This window comes from Lissotriton vulgaris, chromosome 10 (genome assembly GCF_964263255.1).
Source record: "Lissotriton vulgaris chromosome 10, aLisVul1.2, whole genome shotgun sequence".
Lineage (NCBI taxonomy): Eukaryota > Metazoa > Chordata > Amphibia > Caudata > Salamandridae > Lissotriton > Lissotriton vulgaris.
In genome coordinates this window covers 627,602,226-627,617,041 of record NC_141698.1, presented here as the reverse complement: position 1 = coordinate 627,617,041, position 14,816 = coordinate 627,602,226, and the positions used below count along the sequence as shown (strand labels likewise).

Below are 14,816 nucleotides of genomic sequence, written 5' to 3'. Positions count from 1 at the left end.
TGATTTCTTCATTTTAAACTAGTAATTTTGTCATTCAATTTTCTCACAATATTTTAGTGTGTAATGTTATCTATAAAAATAGTCGAAAATATAATCTCTGTATCAGAATCCCTGTTGCGTCACCCCATTCACCATACCCCCTACTTCCTCTGACTTCCAGCATGCCAGTGATATGAGAGAGAAGAATCTCATGTTGTGCCATGCCAGCCACAGGAGAGCAGGAATTTAAAGACCTCCTTCTTGGTGCATTCTTACGAGAGGATGGGCAGAAAACACTTCTCCAAGAAGGCAGCGTCTGAAGTTAAACACATGTATGGAATAAAGGTTTCTACATGCAAACATTACAACCACACTCCTTACCAATTATATCTACCCAGAAGAAACATATCTGCATCCGTTGATGTCTGCTGAGCTGCTATTTATCAGGGGTGAACTCTTCAGGTTGCAGAATTGGAACTTCTTTTCCTTCTACACGGCTCACAAGGGATTACTGCTTCTGGATCTATTCAGTCATTGGATCCTATGTGTGCTAGAATGAAAGGCCCTTAAGAAGGTGTTAGATTGATTTAGACGGAGCATTTCTGAGTGCTAAACTCTCTATGAGCACTTGTTTTGCTTTACTAGTTGGCTTGTATGCTTCTTCTGCGGGTTCAGAGATGGGGCTCTTTTGTTTGTTCCACCTGCATCCTTGTATCCATTTTTTTGTATTGTCATTAGCCCTATTTTTTCATCCATTTCAATGTATTTGAATTATAAATTTACACCAACGTTAATCTGCACTGTTGTAAATTGGTGATATTCAGTGTGCCAACTCATGCTGTGTTTTCTTTTAAAGCATTCTAAATTTTATCTCCAAATGTTGATTTTCAGTGTGTCATGCTTTAAATATGAAAGGTGCTAACATTTTCTATTAAGTAGCTATTACCTGTTCCTTGTGAATTGTGTATTTGTTTTAAAACGTTTGATACAATCTTGAATTGTATTTTTAAGTATGCTAAATGTTCTTTCAGGTAAAGAAAGCTTTCTTCGCCTTGGTAGCAAATGGTGTGCGAGCAGCCCCGTTATGGGAGACAAAAAATCAAAGTTTTGTAGGTAAGGTCATTAGACTGCATGAGTATCTTACATGTGTTAGCAAATTGCCAGGACTATAAACAGTCATATGTTATGCTAAACATTAACAATACCGTGGGGATTGGTGTTTTGTTATATTTTTTGTATAGTTTATTTAAAAACTGTCCAGGGTAAGCAAGGTATAATATATGACTGCCTTTGACATCACAAAATCTCCTGCTAGTCTTGATTTATAATTGTTATGTTTGTGGGGTGCTAGTACAAACATAGCATCCTTTCAAATGCTCATGATAAAAGGGAGGAATACCAAAAGACAGACAGTCAATCTGCTTAAGTTGCCTTAAACTCGAAAGCTTGATAAGAAATGTGGGTGTTCAGGTACTTGCAGAAAGAGTTGAGCATTGAAAGTGTTGAGACCTTCACTATATAGTTTGTACCTAATCTGTAGCGGTAACAGACTCTTGGGAGGGTGACTTCTGGTGGCTGGTCAGATGGTAAGGAAGAGACTGTTTGGTAAGAAAACATTGTACAGTTTCCATATGAGACCTGGTGGAGAGATTTAAATGTAAGTTTTTGTGTGACAGGAAATCATTGAAGTAGTAATAGCATGGGCAAGATGTGATCTGATGTTTTTAGTTTGAAGAGGAGTCTGGCAACAAAGGCTAGAGGTCTTTGAAATTCAGTGTGTTATGGGAAAGCTTCTGCTGGGTCAGGAGTGTCCCCTGTATGGTGTACATTCATGTTCCTCTGCCTTGAGTGCCTGATGAAGAGTATCTGATATTCTGGTTATTGATTTTGGCCCCATTCTCGCGCTAATCTAGTGCCTGTCACATTGACATGAGTGAGGTCCTGTGACCTGGAGGGTTGCAACAAGTTTGCCTTCATTTGATTGATGGTGAACTACCATCTGTGTCATTGGTTTAGTAAATAGTGTGGTGGTAGAAGAAACTGTGTTTTGTTTAATAAGTAGTTCTCACCGGATCATTTCATCTGTCACTTGAGTGGAGGCCTACTGTCATTCGTGAAAAGTTCGTCCTCAACACGGAGATTGAGATCCATGCGCTAACAATCCAAATGCATGTTGTGTGTGTGTGTGCATGTATGTAGTCTGTGTGGCGATTACAATATGTGCATGAGTGGGCCAGAGTAATGGAATGCCCGCTTGTTCATTTTGAAAGCCCCTGGCCTTTCCCTATGCTAACGACGAAGGCGAGGTTCTTTTCATAGAATGTGGAAGTGTTTTGCTGACATTTGATAGGTTGGTGGAAGGTGCTGTGGACACTGAAGTCGTAAAAGAGGAAACGGGGTTCCTGTAGATATTTAATTAGGCCCTTTTGCTGAGGGGGGCTGCTGATTATCCTTGAAGTAGCACTTCTATTTCGTAGGTCATGATTAGTGAATGGTGGGACTGCAGTCTCTGATATTCAGGGTGAGAAGGGTCCTTTAGGTGAGGCCAGCCTTTTGATTTTTTTTTTCCTAATCCTGATCTGTATGGTGGTTGATGAGCTAGGTGCAGAAAGCTCACATCTTTTTACCACTGTTGTGGGTACTTCAGGGTGGAGACGACCCTGCTGCAAAGACAAATACTCTTCACAAAAGCTATAAACCAACCCAAACCGGTTCTGAAAGCGCAGCTGGAGAATCCATGTTCCCTGTCTAGTTAACATGTATAAAGGTGGTAGCCACTGACCCACTTGTTGTTCTAGTTCCACGTTCTTTTCAACCCGTGATGACAGGTGGCAGATATATTGTTATCCTGCTGCATGCCTTTCCCGGATTAGAGGTGAGCCTCCACTTAGGGTATCTCCTTTTGGGAGCGGAAGTGAAGTGAAACGAGGCGCATGCTGCATCTTCCTTGCAGATGCCGGAACTTGGTCTGTGGACTGAGACCTGTTTAGTGGTGAGATTGTGGCTTGAGAACCGATCACTAGAACTGAAATCTGGGGTAATCTGCACTTTAGCCTTGATATATGCACAAGGGACATTCAAACCATGGGGAGAAACCTACGTAGATCTACTTTGTAACAGGAGGGAGAACTGCATTGGATTTGAAAACAATTAAAGGCTCAATAGGTCTCACTCTTTTTGAATAAGGGCTTATTTAGTACTGCACCTGTTATGACATCGCTGAAAAGAGTACATTTTAGGGATTACACACCTTAAAAGAAGCTTGTCACTGTTAGGACTTTCCAGTGGCAGTGGTGCCAGTGGGAGCATGAAATGGACCACAGGTTCTCCCATTCTGCTTCTCCGGTCCGACCATTTTGCAATACCCTTTTCTATACCTTTTCATTGCTCTCCTACTCCGCTGCAGCTGGGCCCAAAGTTATGGCCAGAAATTGGGCCAAACTTGACACCTCTTCACTGAACACGTGCCTGCTGATTACCCTACCTCGGCTAGCACAAAAGGCTGAACTAGATCAACATACCATCGAGAAGTGACTCAGACTCTCTAGACATAATTCTTCCATCCAAACCAAAAACTTCATCCAGGCAACATGCCCTGCCCCAGGGAATACCTAATGTTTACAGACAGAAAAGAAACTCTGCAGCGATTAGGAAGGGCTTTGAGAAAGCTATATGAGGCAAACTGAAAAGTGAAACACAAAATAGCCTTAAGTCAGCACCACATGCACTGCAGGCATGAGCGTGCTGCATTCTATTCAGAAAAAAATCCCTCCTGCACAAAATTCCCCCAAACCCCATTTTAAAGTGGTTCAATTCCTGGTAACACTACCCCTCCTCCCTCATTTGCACAAGCGCAGTTCGAGGAGCTTGCTGACTTATTTATTTAGAAATTGATAGTCCCCAGTCCAGGAGCAACAGTTCAAGAGCTAATTCCACCTTATCTCCCACCTGGGATGTGACTTCTCAGGCGCCCGCAAGACTGCAGTCTTTGCTACCCTTGGATTATCCTCGTCTTCTGGACTTATTACAGTCAATCAAATCGGGCTCACTGCTGAACCTCTACCCCTTACCCAATTTAACTTACTGTGCCCGCACCTCTGGTAGTTCATGGTAGAACTTTTAAACTCCTCTCTACGTGAGGGGCATCTGCCCAAAGCATAGAAGCATGCTATCATTCTCCCCTTGCTCCAATTTTAGGTTAATTTCTTCTCGTTCTACCCTTTCTAAGATTTTAGAAAGACATGTAAATGCCCAACTAACCTCGTTTGTGGAGACCCGGGATGCCCTTCACCCTTCCCAATCAGTCTTCGGAGCTGGGCACAGTACTGACTCCGCTCTTCTAGGAATCATCGAACATCTAAAACTGCTCCTGGATACAGGAGGCACAGCTGCACTGATTCTATTAGATCTCAGTGCGGCTTTTGAAACTGTGTACCATGTAATTCTTGTTGAAAGACTGATCCAACTGGGCCTCCAAGGTAGGGCGCTTGCATGGCTATCCTCCTTCCTGATGGACAGCACTTTTCAGGTCTTCTCGTCAAATGTAGTGTCTAGCCCACACTCACTTACCTCGGGAGTCCCGCAGGTATCCGCCCTTAGCCCCATGCTCTTTAACATCAGCATTCGCCCGCTTGGGACCTGGTGGAAAGTTGTGGGCTCACCTGGTTTTCATACCCCTAGATCCTCTTCTCAGTGTTGTCTGGGCGGGAAGTCAACTGGGAGGATCTCCGTTCCTGCCTCAGTCTTGCCTCCACCTGGATGAACACTAACTCCCTGAAATTAAATGGTGAGAAGACCAAGGTAATGATACTGATAAGAATCCCGAGCTCTACGGGTCTCAACACTGGCCCACTGTGCTGGGAGTGCCTCCTGAACTGTCCAACAAAGTGAAGAACCTTGGCTTCTGGCTTGACTCCACTCTATCCATAAAGCCTCGGGTGGCCAAAGTAGCAGGCACATGTTTCACCACTATTAAATGGCTTTAAAAGATCCTGTGGATACTTCCTTTATCTGCTTTAAGAACAGTCATCCAAGCCTTGATCTTATCAAGGCTAGATTACGGCAACATCTTGTATTTGGGATCAAATAAGACACCACCAGGCTCTAGTTTTGCCTCCCCAAACACCCCTCTGCCTCCGGCCTTCTTCGCCACCTGCATTGGCTCCCAGTGGATAAGGGATTGCATTTTAACTCCTTTGACGCTCATGACGAGCTCAGCTCGTCATGATGTACACCTCCATACACTCATGACGAGCTGAGCTCGTCATGAACAATGGTATTCAGAGAATATCAGCACAGGAGGAAAATAACACTAGCATCGATGGTGTTAAAGCACTCTGCTTTCTGCACAAATTCAGCATACGTTCGGGACCCAGGCACCTGCAAAAACTGATGTTTCCCTACCTCTCTTCCTACACCTTGCGCTCGAGCAATCACTTGCTTTTTCACAGTCCTTATAATTAAACACACATGGATAGGTGGCCGTTCTTTCTCCTTTCTGGGCCCTAAGCTATGGAACTCCCTCCCTGAATCTCTGAGATGCTGTTTGTCTTTATCCACCTTCCACAAAGACCTGAAGACTTTGACTGTTTGAACTCTCATCCCTAAGCTGTTCTACCTGTCCTCCAAGCGCTGGGCAACCCCCAAGGGTAGGGGGACACACAAAAATGGACAGTGAACCAAACAACAAACAAATGCAGCACCAATCACAGAAAATCGCCAATGTGTTTGGTTTGTGGAAATATCCAGTGTGCAGACTTCCAAAAGTGCCCCCTTTCTAAGAACACTCCCCTTCCCTAGGGGACATTAGAGAAACAAACTAAATCAGAGCTGCACCACTATGAAATGAACAAGTCCATATAAATAATCATTGCTCAATGAAACGCAGAATGGGATATTTCCTTCTTTATTTTTTAATTCTTTTAAAGACAATGGCCAACGCGTTTCGTCCTGCAACATAGGACTTCTTCATGGCCGTGTCAATTCGGGGCCACAACCAAAAGATGAGGTTGTAACCTTGTAGGCGAAATATTCTGAGCGAAAGCAGATCTGTCACCTGGTCTGTAAATAGGAGTGAGTGATCCCCAATAAGGAAAAAATATATAATATGTTGTAGTCCAAGATCCAATAGTCATGGATTTAATCATTAGTAAGCGTGGTGTAATAGCCAAGGTGAGTTCGAAACAATGCTGGTATTATCCGAGCCTGCACATATTGAGGGAGACTTGTTGCACTAGCTGTCTTACTTCTTGGTTGAAGTATGAAACGGCATAGCTTTGTGTTGTACAAGAATTCAATAATAATAATAATGGACTCAAATATTTTGAATGGTGGCCGATGTAGAAGTGGGTCAGCACCTGCTATGACTTCTTTGGGGAGAGCTCCATAGCTTCAAAAAGGCTGGTCGCTTTCCAGTGGTACCCATGGGAGCATCCAATGGACTGAAAAGTTTCATCACTTCCAACTGAGAAATGGACTTAAGGTTTTAAGCCAGAAACTGATTTTAAAGCATAATATTTCTATAACATAGCAACTGGAAAAATGGTTAAAAATGTCCTTGAATCATGATTATGAATTCTAGTGGACAGAACATAGGGTGTGAAAATGAAGCCTACATGTCCATCTAATTCAGGAAAAGAGGTGATACAGGCACCTTAAATGTTAAGCCGGAAGATCAAAGTGTCTTCCGATCCACTATCCAGAAGTAAGTTGTCTACTTGTCTTTGGACCTTGTATTTCTGCAGACCAGCTGGGCCAAAAAGGTTTTGTGGCACCTGTTGGCATGGTACATTTCGTTATCCTCCTAATAGACTTGTCCGCTAGGGCTTGTGCATGTCTTGAAGACCTTAGGGATTTAGCTGCTGTGCGTGTTAGGCAGTCTAGCTTATTTTCTTTGCTTCAGGTCACAGCAGTAGAGTGCTCCATAAAAACCCAATTTGATCCCAGTAAACGTTTTGCTGATTATAAAATCCTCATTTACATTGGTGTGTAGAGTCTTCCTTGTGTCCAGATGAATTGCAACGTCCATGGTTCACTAGGTGAGAATGTATCCCACTTCTGAGGGCAGAGACAGAAAGCCCACATTAAGAGACTTCCAAATCTTATTATTCATCTTATACCTTTGTCTAGGTTTTCTCGCGTTCATGTGCAAATAGACATGTCCCAACTGGTGGCACTCAGGATATATATATTGACTGTTGGAGCAAAAGACCTCCTTCCTGAGGTCATAGTCAATAACACAGGGAAACAAGATTAGTTTCAATGAGCGGAGTGGGAGGAATGGAAAAATATCTGCCCCAGGCTTTGGATAACTCCACTTTTAGGGGTGTATGTGACAAAGCATGCACCCTGGAGCTATAATTTTGCTGCCACTTGCTTCCTACCATCTTGTGAGGAGATGGGAGCCAATCTCACTTGGGTTAGGAATACACTTCTGGTGTTCTTCATGTCCAGAGAGCTTTTTGATTAACAACAATGTGGAATGTGGTGCACCTCTAGTAGACTCCATTCAAACGCCTCCTCATATCAGCTGGGCTTAAGATGTTCTCTCCGGCAAGGTATCGTCACCACATTCATAGGCTGTTAAATAATTCTGACTCCAAGTCGGTGATGGAACTTTGTGTATGTTTTTATTTATTTAAACATGGTTAAGCAAGTGTTTTATTCATCCCAAAGAGTGCATTACAAGAGTCTGTCGTCTCTCTTTCAAATGTATTTTATCCAATAATGTGCTTGATTTCGCTGCCAATGTATTTTGTGATTTGTTCTTTAAAACCAATAAACTTTATTATCAGAAAACATGGCAATTATCACCTTAACAGGGTCATACATATTCATTAAAAAACAGACTTAACTATGTAACCTATCTATTTAAATGGTTGTTGACATTTGTGATGGTGTCATATCACTCATCTCCAGGCAGGAGCTTGGAAGTCCGGCCTACCAGGCAGCACAAGATCAAAGACCAAAAGGTTGGGCTTGCCACAGTGGCTTACAGACCGGCTATTGTCTACCATTGGCTGGCAACCTAACTTGCTGCCTCTTAATCGATGGATTTCCTTGTCCTAGCTTGTCGGTCTTGTGCCCTGTCCCTCCCCTGAAGCATGCCCTGTATACCATCCCTCTTACTGGCTGGCTTGTATCCTTCCACTGCTCACTTTTAGGGACATTTTTGTATGCGTGTTTTCCAGCTTGCTCCCTTGTGTGTTTCTCCCTCTATGCTGCAAAATACCTACCACTACCACCACCACCCCTTGCTGCACCCCGTATGCTATCTCCCTCATCTTGCAAGCTCTCTTGTGTGACTCTTCCTCTACGGTCCCCAAACTGGCAAACTTTTTGTCTCCTCACCGCTCCATGTTGCTTTTTCGCTGGCACCTGTGTTACTCCACCTCGTCTTCTGCCATTCGCCTCCCCCCAATCCCTATTGCTTCTCCCACTCTTTCCTCTTTTGCTCCCATGTCCAGTGTCTCTTTTTTGATTTTCTGAATTGATTTATTAGGTTTGGGAATGAGGGGGTAGAACCAGGCAGCAATATATTGCTAGCTCTTCAGCCTTAATAAATAAAAATAAAAAATAGGCGCTTTCGTGCTACTTCTTTTACATTTACTGATTGGATGGGTACATAAAAAATAATGCTGCTGGGCCGATTTATGGGTGTGCATGTGTAGTGACTCATACGTGCTCAATCGTCGTGTGAGTGTGTGTTTGTGTGCACCTACAAAATGATGTAGTCACTGTAGCCATATGAATTGCCCCCAATCTGATTAGTGCACCAGTGTCCTCTTTGTGTAGTTTGAATTGGACAACCCAATTGCTGTTCCTCTGTTCTCTTTTGAGTCTGAGCTACAGGTGAGGTTTTGTGTACGTCGCTGTATATTTGTAAAGTTGTTTCAATTTGTATAGCACCGGCCACAATTGTTAAGGCATCCTACATCTTTTTCTATGTGGGTGCCTTTCATGTGGATTTGAGTAGGCCATCAACCACACTGGAAGAACCATCGTTCGTCACTGTTTTGTTGGTGTTCGGTTGTGTGTTTAGTACAGAGTTTGTTCACTGTTAAGTTTCTAATTGGTCCTGTGAATTGGTGTGAAACTTAAGTGTGCTTGATAGGAAGATATTTGTGATGTTTGTGTGAATGTAGGTGTGGTAGAGAACTTTGTTTTTCTTGTTATTTGAGGTAGCGTGGGAATGAATCGTCCAATTGCTTTTCCAGATTGTAGCTCTTTCGATACATGCATCACAATGTAGGTTTGTGTTTGATGATGGGATGTTGTGCACATAAAGTTGTGTTATGTGTGATAGTTGTGTACATGTTTCTAGGCTATATCTTGGGATGGTGCATAACAGTGCTATTGCTTTGGCAGAGCTTTGTGAAAAACACTTGTAACAAGTGCTTTGGACTGCTCACCTGCTGGGACTGTGTGACATGATTCTACTGTATTCACATCATGTCTGTCACGCGCAGAAGCACGTTCAGACTTCTTTTTTTAGGTCTGATTTAGAGACAACTCTAGTTTTTTCATCAGCCTCATGTGATCTTAAAAATCCTAAATTAAAAAGTCATATTTATATACATGCATATAGGGGTTTTGCTCAGTCCATTTCATCCATTGCTCTGTTCATCTGTCATTGACATGTTGCTTTGATTAAGGGTTTCATGAAGCTTGGGGCAATGGGTCAGACCACTTCAGCTTTTGAAGGGCACTCGGTGGCAGGCGCGCAACACCCATTGGGCTGAGTGGGCTTTAGCCCTCCCCTCCATCCATCAGCTTCCCTTGGCTAGGCTGGCTGGGCTGACCTTCAGTCACAACAAGGTTTTGCGAGGACAGTTAAAGCCCCTACAGTCCAGTGTGTGTCTTTATTACTTTGACATTCAAATCAAAATCCAAGTTGTTATATAACATTAGTGGGCAGGTACTGTCAAGTACTCAGTACCTGCACTTCTTTAATTTGAAAGGGAGAGTACCTGCCCTTCTAAGCACTGCTGCAGTACATTTAACGCGAGAATACCTGCACTTCTAAGCATTGCTGCAGTACATTTAATGGGAGAGTACCGGCATTTATGAGAAGCACACAGGTTCTCCAGTCTAGAGAGTGAGTACCAGCACTTCTGAATTTCCATTTAAAGCAAAACATAATTGTTTCTTTCCGTAATAAAGAGGTTTAATTCGCTATTTAAAGTGAACGGGTGAAATGGACCAAAGCTGCAATTGTCACATCCCACACCCACCGACGTATATTAGCCGGGGTGGCCAGCAAACTTTCACTCTAAGCAATGAGCTAGACTGAGTATCCATCAAATGGCAGTAAAAACAGACATTTTTTGCCAGAAGAAAAGTATAACATAGATTTTAATAGCATCTTGTCATGTTTTCTTGGTGCTGTGAAGACATTGATATTTTGCAACACTAATAAAACTTAACGTGTCATTAACGTGCACAAAGTATATAATGCTTTTGAGGGCAAGGGAGAACGAATGCTCCATTCTGTTTAAGGCACATTATAGGGAACTGCATATCAGTAGAGATATGTGCCATTATTGTGCCATCTGCAGACATCTAGGCACAACCTGCATAAATGTTAAATTCCAGTAGGGGTGTCTCAAACTTTCATTTTTCTGGGAATGATAACGTAAACATGACTTGGTTAAGCTACGCATACGTCATTGCTGCAGTGCAAAATTAGAGCAGGACCAAGGTGGATTTGCAGATTGCTGGTTCCCGTCTGAGGTCACATGGTGGGCAAAAAACAAAGGACTAGAATGTGGCTCCAAGTAATTACTAGTGGCTGAGATTAATTCAATCATTCCATCCATCACCTTTTTTTGCTTTCTTCGGTGTGACAATCGGAGTGATGGGTGTGCCCAGACCTGGGTCCTATGTCCAATGTGCTATAGCACTCAAGCTGTACCCTATTGTGGAGGCCCAAATAAGCCAAAACTGGTTTATGGTTACCTGTGCTCCCCTTCCTAGGGTTCCTGGTCTCGTAGTTCTGCCTAGACTATTCTTATTTCAGTGGCTGATATGCATATTTATTTTTCCTGTCTGAGATGGCATGGTGGGCAAAAAACTAAACCTATGGCCTGGAACATAGTCCCAAATAATTACAAGGGATTGATATAATTCAAGCATTCTGCCCATATCCTTTTTGCTTTCTGCAAAATCTGCTGTAGCAAGCAACCTTCTATATTTGTGAAATGAAATAAAGGTTCCATGAATGTCGCTGGAGTTTGCATTCTGGCCTGGCTGGTGCTTCTGAAAATGCTGTAATGTCCTAGCCTATTACATGCTTGAAGGGTGAAGTAGGATAAGGTACTAGAGAATATAATGTTTCTTTGATTTTAGTGCAATCAAGTACCCTAATTTCTAATGTGAAACATCTAATAATATACGAAATCAATGTTCATTTTAAAACATTTTAGCAGATTAAATCATGGGGGGGGGAGGAGGGGGGGGGGGGGGGGTGATGGAGGTACCAAAATATTTTAATTCAAGTGTGACTGAATGAGAGTTTGAAAACCACTGCATCAAAGTGCGTGCCCTTTGCCATTTTAAAAACCTTCCAATTCTCATGCTTTTGGAATAGCATTGCCAAAGAGGTAGGTAGACCATTTAAAACTCCATGGCCCGTGAGTCCAACCAGCCAAAAAACCATGGGTCTGTTAAAGGACTGGTGGTAGAAAACATGGTGACCATCTAGCAGCAAGCATTGCCTCTAGTTGGGTGGTTACGTTACGGACTTTGCGCGATCTGCGTTTGATTCAAATGCCCCTTGCACCCCACCCAATAGATCCCCTTTACCTGGATTGTTTGTAGCAGGCCTTGCAATGCAGTGTGGTGGAGGACTGGGGAAAAGGGAGATTGATGAAGAGAGCAGAAATACTTTCCAGTATAAAATAAGGTTGGAGGAACATTAGAAGAGAGACTAGTAGAAGGGACTGTAGCGGAAGATGGAAAACGTGGAAGTGTAAAGGATGCGGACAGGGAAAGGATGATTGTGGCTAACTGAGGAGAGTAAATTCCCTTTGGTAGATCTGAAGGAAAAAGTATGAGTAGGCCAATCGCTAAGGGGAAAAGAAGTGCTAAGTGGTTGTATGATGATGATGATGAGGAGGAGGAGGAGGAGGAGCAGAGGGGGTACTCGGAAGATTGTGGAAGGGCTTGCTGCACTGGGACAAGATGATGATGCATCGTGTGGCAGAGAATTTGGGACTGTTTGGTGGAGGGTGATAGAGAGAGGGGCAGCAGAGATTGCATTTTGATGTTCAAAGTCCCCTGAATCACTCTTGTTTTCTACACTGTCGTTATGCACATGCCAACATGGAGTACTTAAGAGAGGTCTAGAGAAGGAGGCACTGAAAGAGAGATTGAGACAATAGGAAAGGATACTTGTGGGTGAAGCAGGCATTGCCCACGAAATTGGTATCTCCCTGGATAGGCAATCTTGATTTATAGGTAACCAACCTTATGCATCTTACAGCAGGTAGGGAGTGAAGAAAAGGAGATGCAGTGGTTTGGAGGAGGGATAATGGGCGGGAAGTAGGTTTTTGGGCTGACCGTGAGAAGAATCCGATAGTGACAGCGCTTTGCAAGTCATGGTATACAATTAATGATGCTAATGTAGGTCCGTGAAGTAATCCATTGAGGCAGGAAACTGCTCAGCTGCTCTACAGTATCTAAACGCTGACCTCTCATGTCCATCCTCCTGATAGTAACATTTCACTGTGTGCCGCTGCTGGTAATGGAATAAGGTTTTGAGGAATAATTGATGTCCTAGGATGAGAGAGAGGGCATCAAGTTAAGTATTGGGTCTTGTTTCAATTGTGAGCGCATGAGTTGGGTTAAGTGGAGGAGCAGTGATCATTAGTCATGTTTATCAAAAAGTGTTTCCTTAAATGTTCTGACTTTCCACACTTCACTGTCGTTAAAAGCCAGTCTTCCATTGTTCTATAAATCCATTTTTATGCTTCTACTGAACATTACCCAAGACGTCTTATTTCATGAATTTTTGCTCCACACGTGGATTCCAATTAAATATATACACCATGCTATGTGTAAAGAATAAGTTATTTACCTTTGGTAACGCCTTGTCTGGTAGAGACATGATCTAGCCGCAGATTCCTTTTTCTTAGAATTCTTCCCAGGAGCCAGACTGGATCTGGGTATTTTTTACAGCAGTATCTTTGCACGTTTCTTCTGTGACTTTTCTTTGAACCAACAACAGAGAGCCACTTATAGGAACTGCTTATAGAAACAGTGTTCCAAAAAATAGACTTCTTTGTGTCAAACAAATACGAAGTCCTGAGGAAAGGCATCAGAATGCCAAGGAAGGGATCTTGTATTAACAGGACCAGCAGTTTGCAGAGCGGGAGGATGGGTGGGTCGTTAAGGAATCTGCAGCTAGATCCTGTAGCTATCATATAAGGCATTACCAAAGGTGAGTAACTTATTCATCTGACAGACATCTAGCCCTAGATTCCTTATTTTAGAATTAGATCCCCAAGCAGCACCATCCCTGGAGGAGGGTCTGCGTACTAAACTCACAAAAGATCCCTGAATAAGACTAGCCGGTTCATAATGAGATAGTGACCAAGCTATCTAATGAATTATAGGTGAAGCAAAGAAGATGCTCCACCAGGACTGTGGGAAGCCCGTAGGGAGCTGAAGTCTGCAAGACCGTGGGAAACTTGTGGACAACAGGACCCACAGCAGAGGAATAAGAAAGTGTTGGAGAAAACGCTTCATAGAGCCAATAATAATATGTAGCCCTGCCGAAGGTATTTAACCCTCAACTGAGCTAGGTTGAAGGACCAATGACAACAGCCCATACTACTGAATTAGAGCTCCAGCTCCATATCGCGGAGACTAGTATGTGAGCTAACCCTAGCCTGTGAGGCACAGAGAAAAGGGAATTTCAGAGCACATCCATGATGGAACAAGAGGGAGAGATCCATCACATCAATGCTGAACAAAAGCATTGTGGGAACAACAACAACGTTTGGTAGAGACCGTCCTCAGTAGGAGAAAAACCCATCCTTGTGAAAAAGGTAACCATTCAAGACTATGTAACGTAGAAACCCAGGGGAGAAAAGAAAAGAAATCCATAAGCAGCAACCAAGTTAAGGTCGAACTAGAGCACCAAGAAAGGCATAGCTACCAGAGCAGATGCGTATGCACAATGGAATATATAAATACAAATATATACACATGCATACACACAAATGTATCAGAATACATTAAAAGTATTATCCTCCCTGTCAGAGAAGCAAACCAGAGCCCCCCGCAGCAAGCAGGGAGACTGACCAGTGTTTGAACGAAGGGCACCCATAGAACCGAGATATACATCGAAAGATCAATATAAATACAAACAAACATTGGTAAGAGACCACAGTTTCGACCGCAACAGAGTGAAAATTATAGCTATACCGATATTAGCCCCAAGATGGATAATCAATCAGGAACATAAAACCATATAAGGGGAGAGATGGAGTGAAGGGCACCACCCATCCTAAAAAGAAAATGGCAACAGCCCATGAACCAATGCTATTGATTGATGAGGCTACCATCAGGGGGTTAACAGGAAATCAAAAAGAAAACAGAAGGTGTGAGAACTCTGCAGGGAATGAAGAACACCACCAAGGGTCCATCAAAAGGTATAGTCGAAATAAAAGCCAACATATAGAACAGATAGCTCTGTCTATTGGATGGAAATTGGCTATCAGGCAGCAAGACCAACTGAAGTATCTGATAAAAGATAGAGTACATATTCGGCAAGGGATCAAGCCCCATGAAACGGAAAATCCGAAAATAATGGATGTGAGTGCAAACAAGTGCAA

The 14,816-nt window shown here is 42.9% G+C and overlaps 1 protein-coding gene across 4 annotated transcripts in view; it reads left to right on the top strand.

The window, feature by feature from the left end:
• Nucleotides 1-14,816, top strand: part of PRKAG2 (protein kinase AMP-activated non-catalytic subunit gamma 2) — a 1,779,639-nt gene that overhangs the window by 1,589,406 nt on the left and 175,417 nt on the right. For all 4 annotated transcript variants that reach the window (XM_086941467.1, XM_086941466.1, XM_086941468.1 and 1 more), the window contains one exon: nucleotides 1,011-1,092. In XM_086941467.1, coding sequence (XP_086797593.1) covers nucleotides 1,011-1,092 — 82 coding nt within the window. The remainder of the gene's footprint in view (nucleotides 1-1,010; nucleotides 1,093-14,816) is intronic.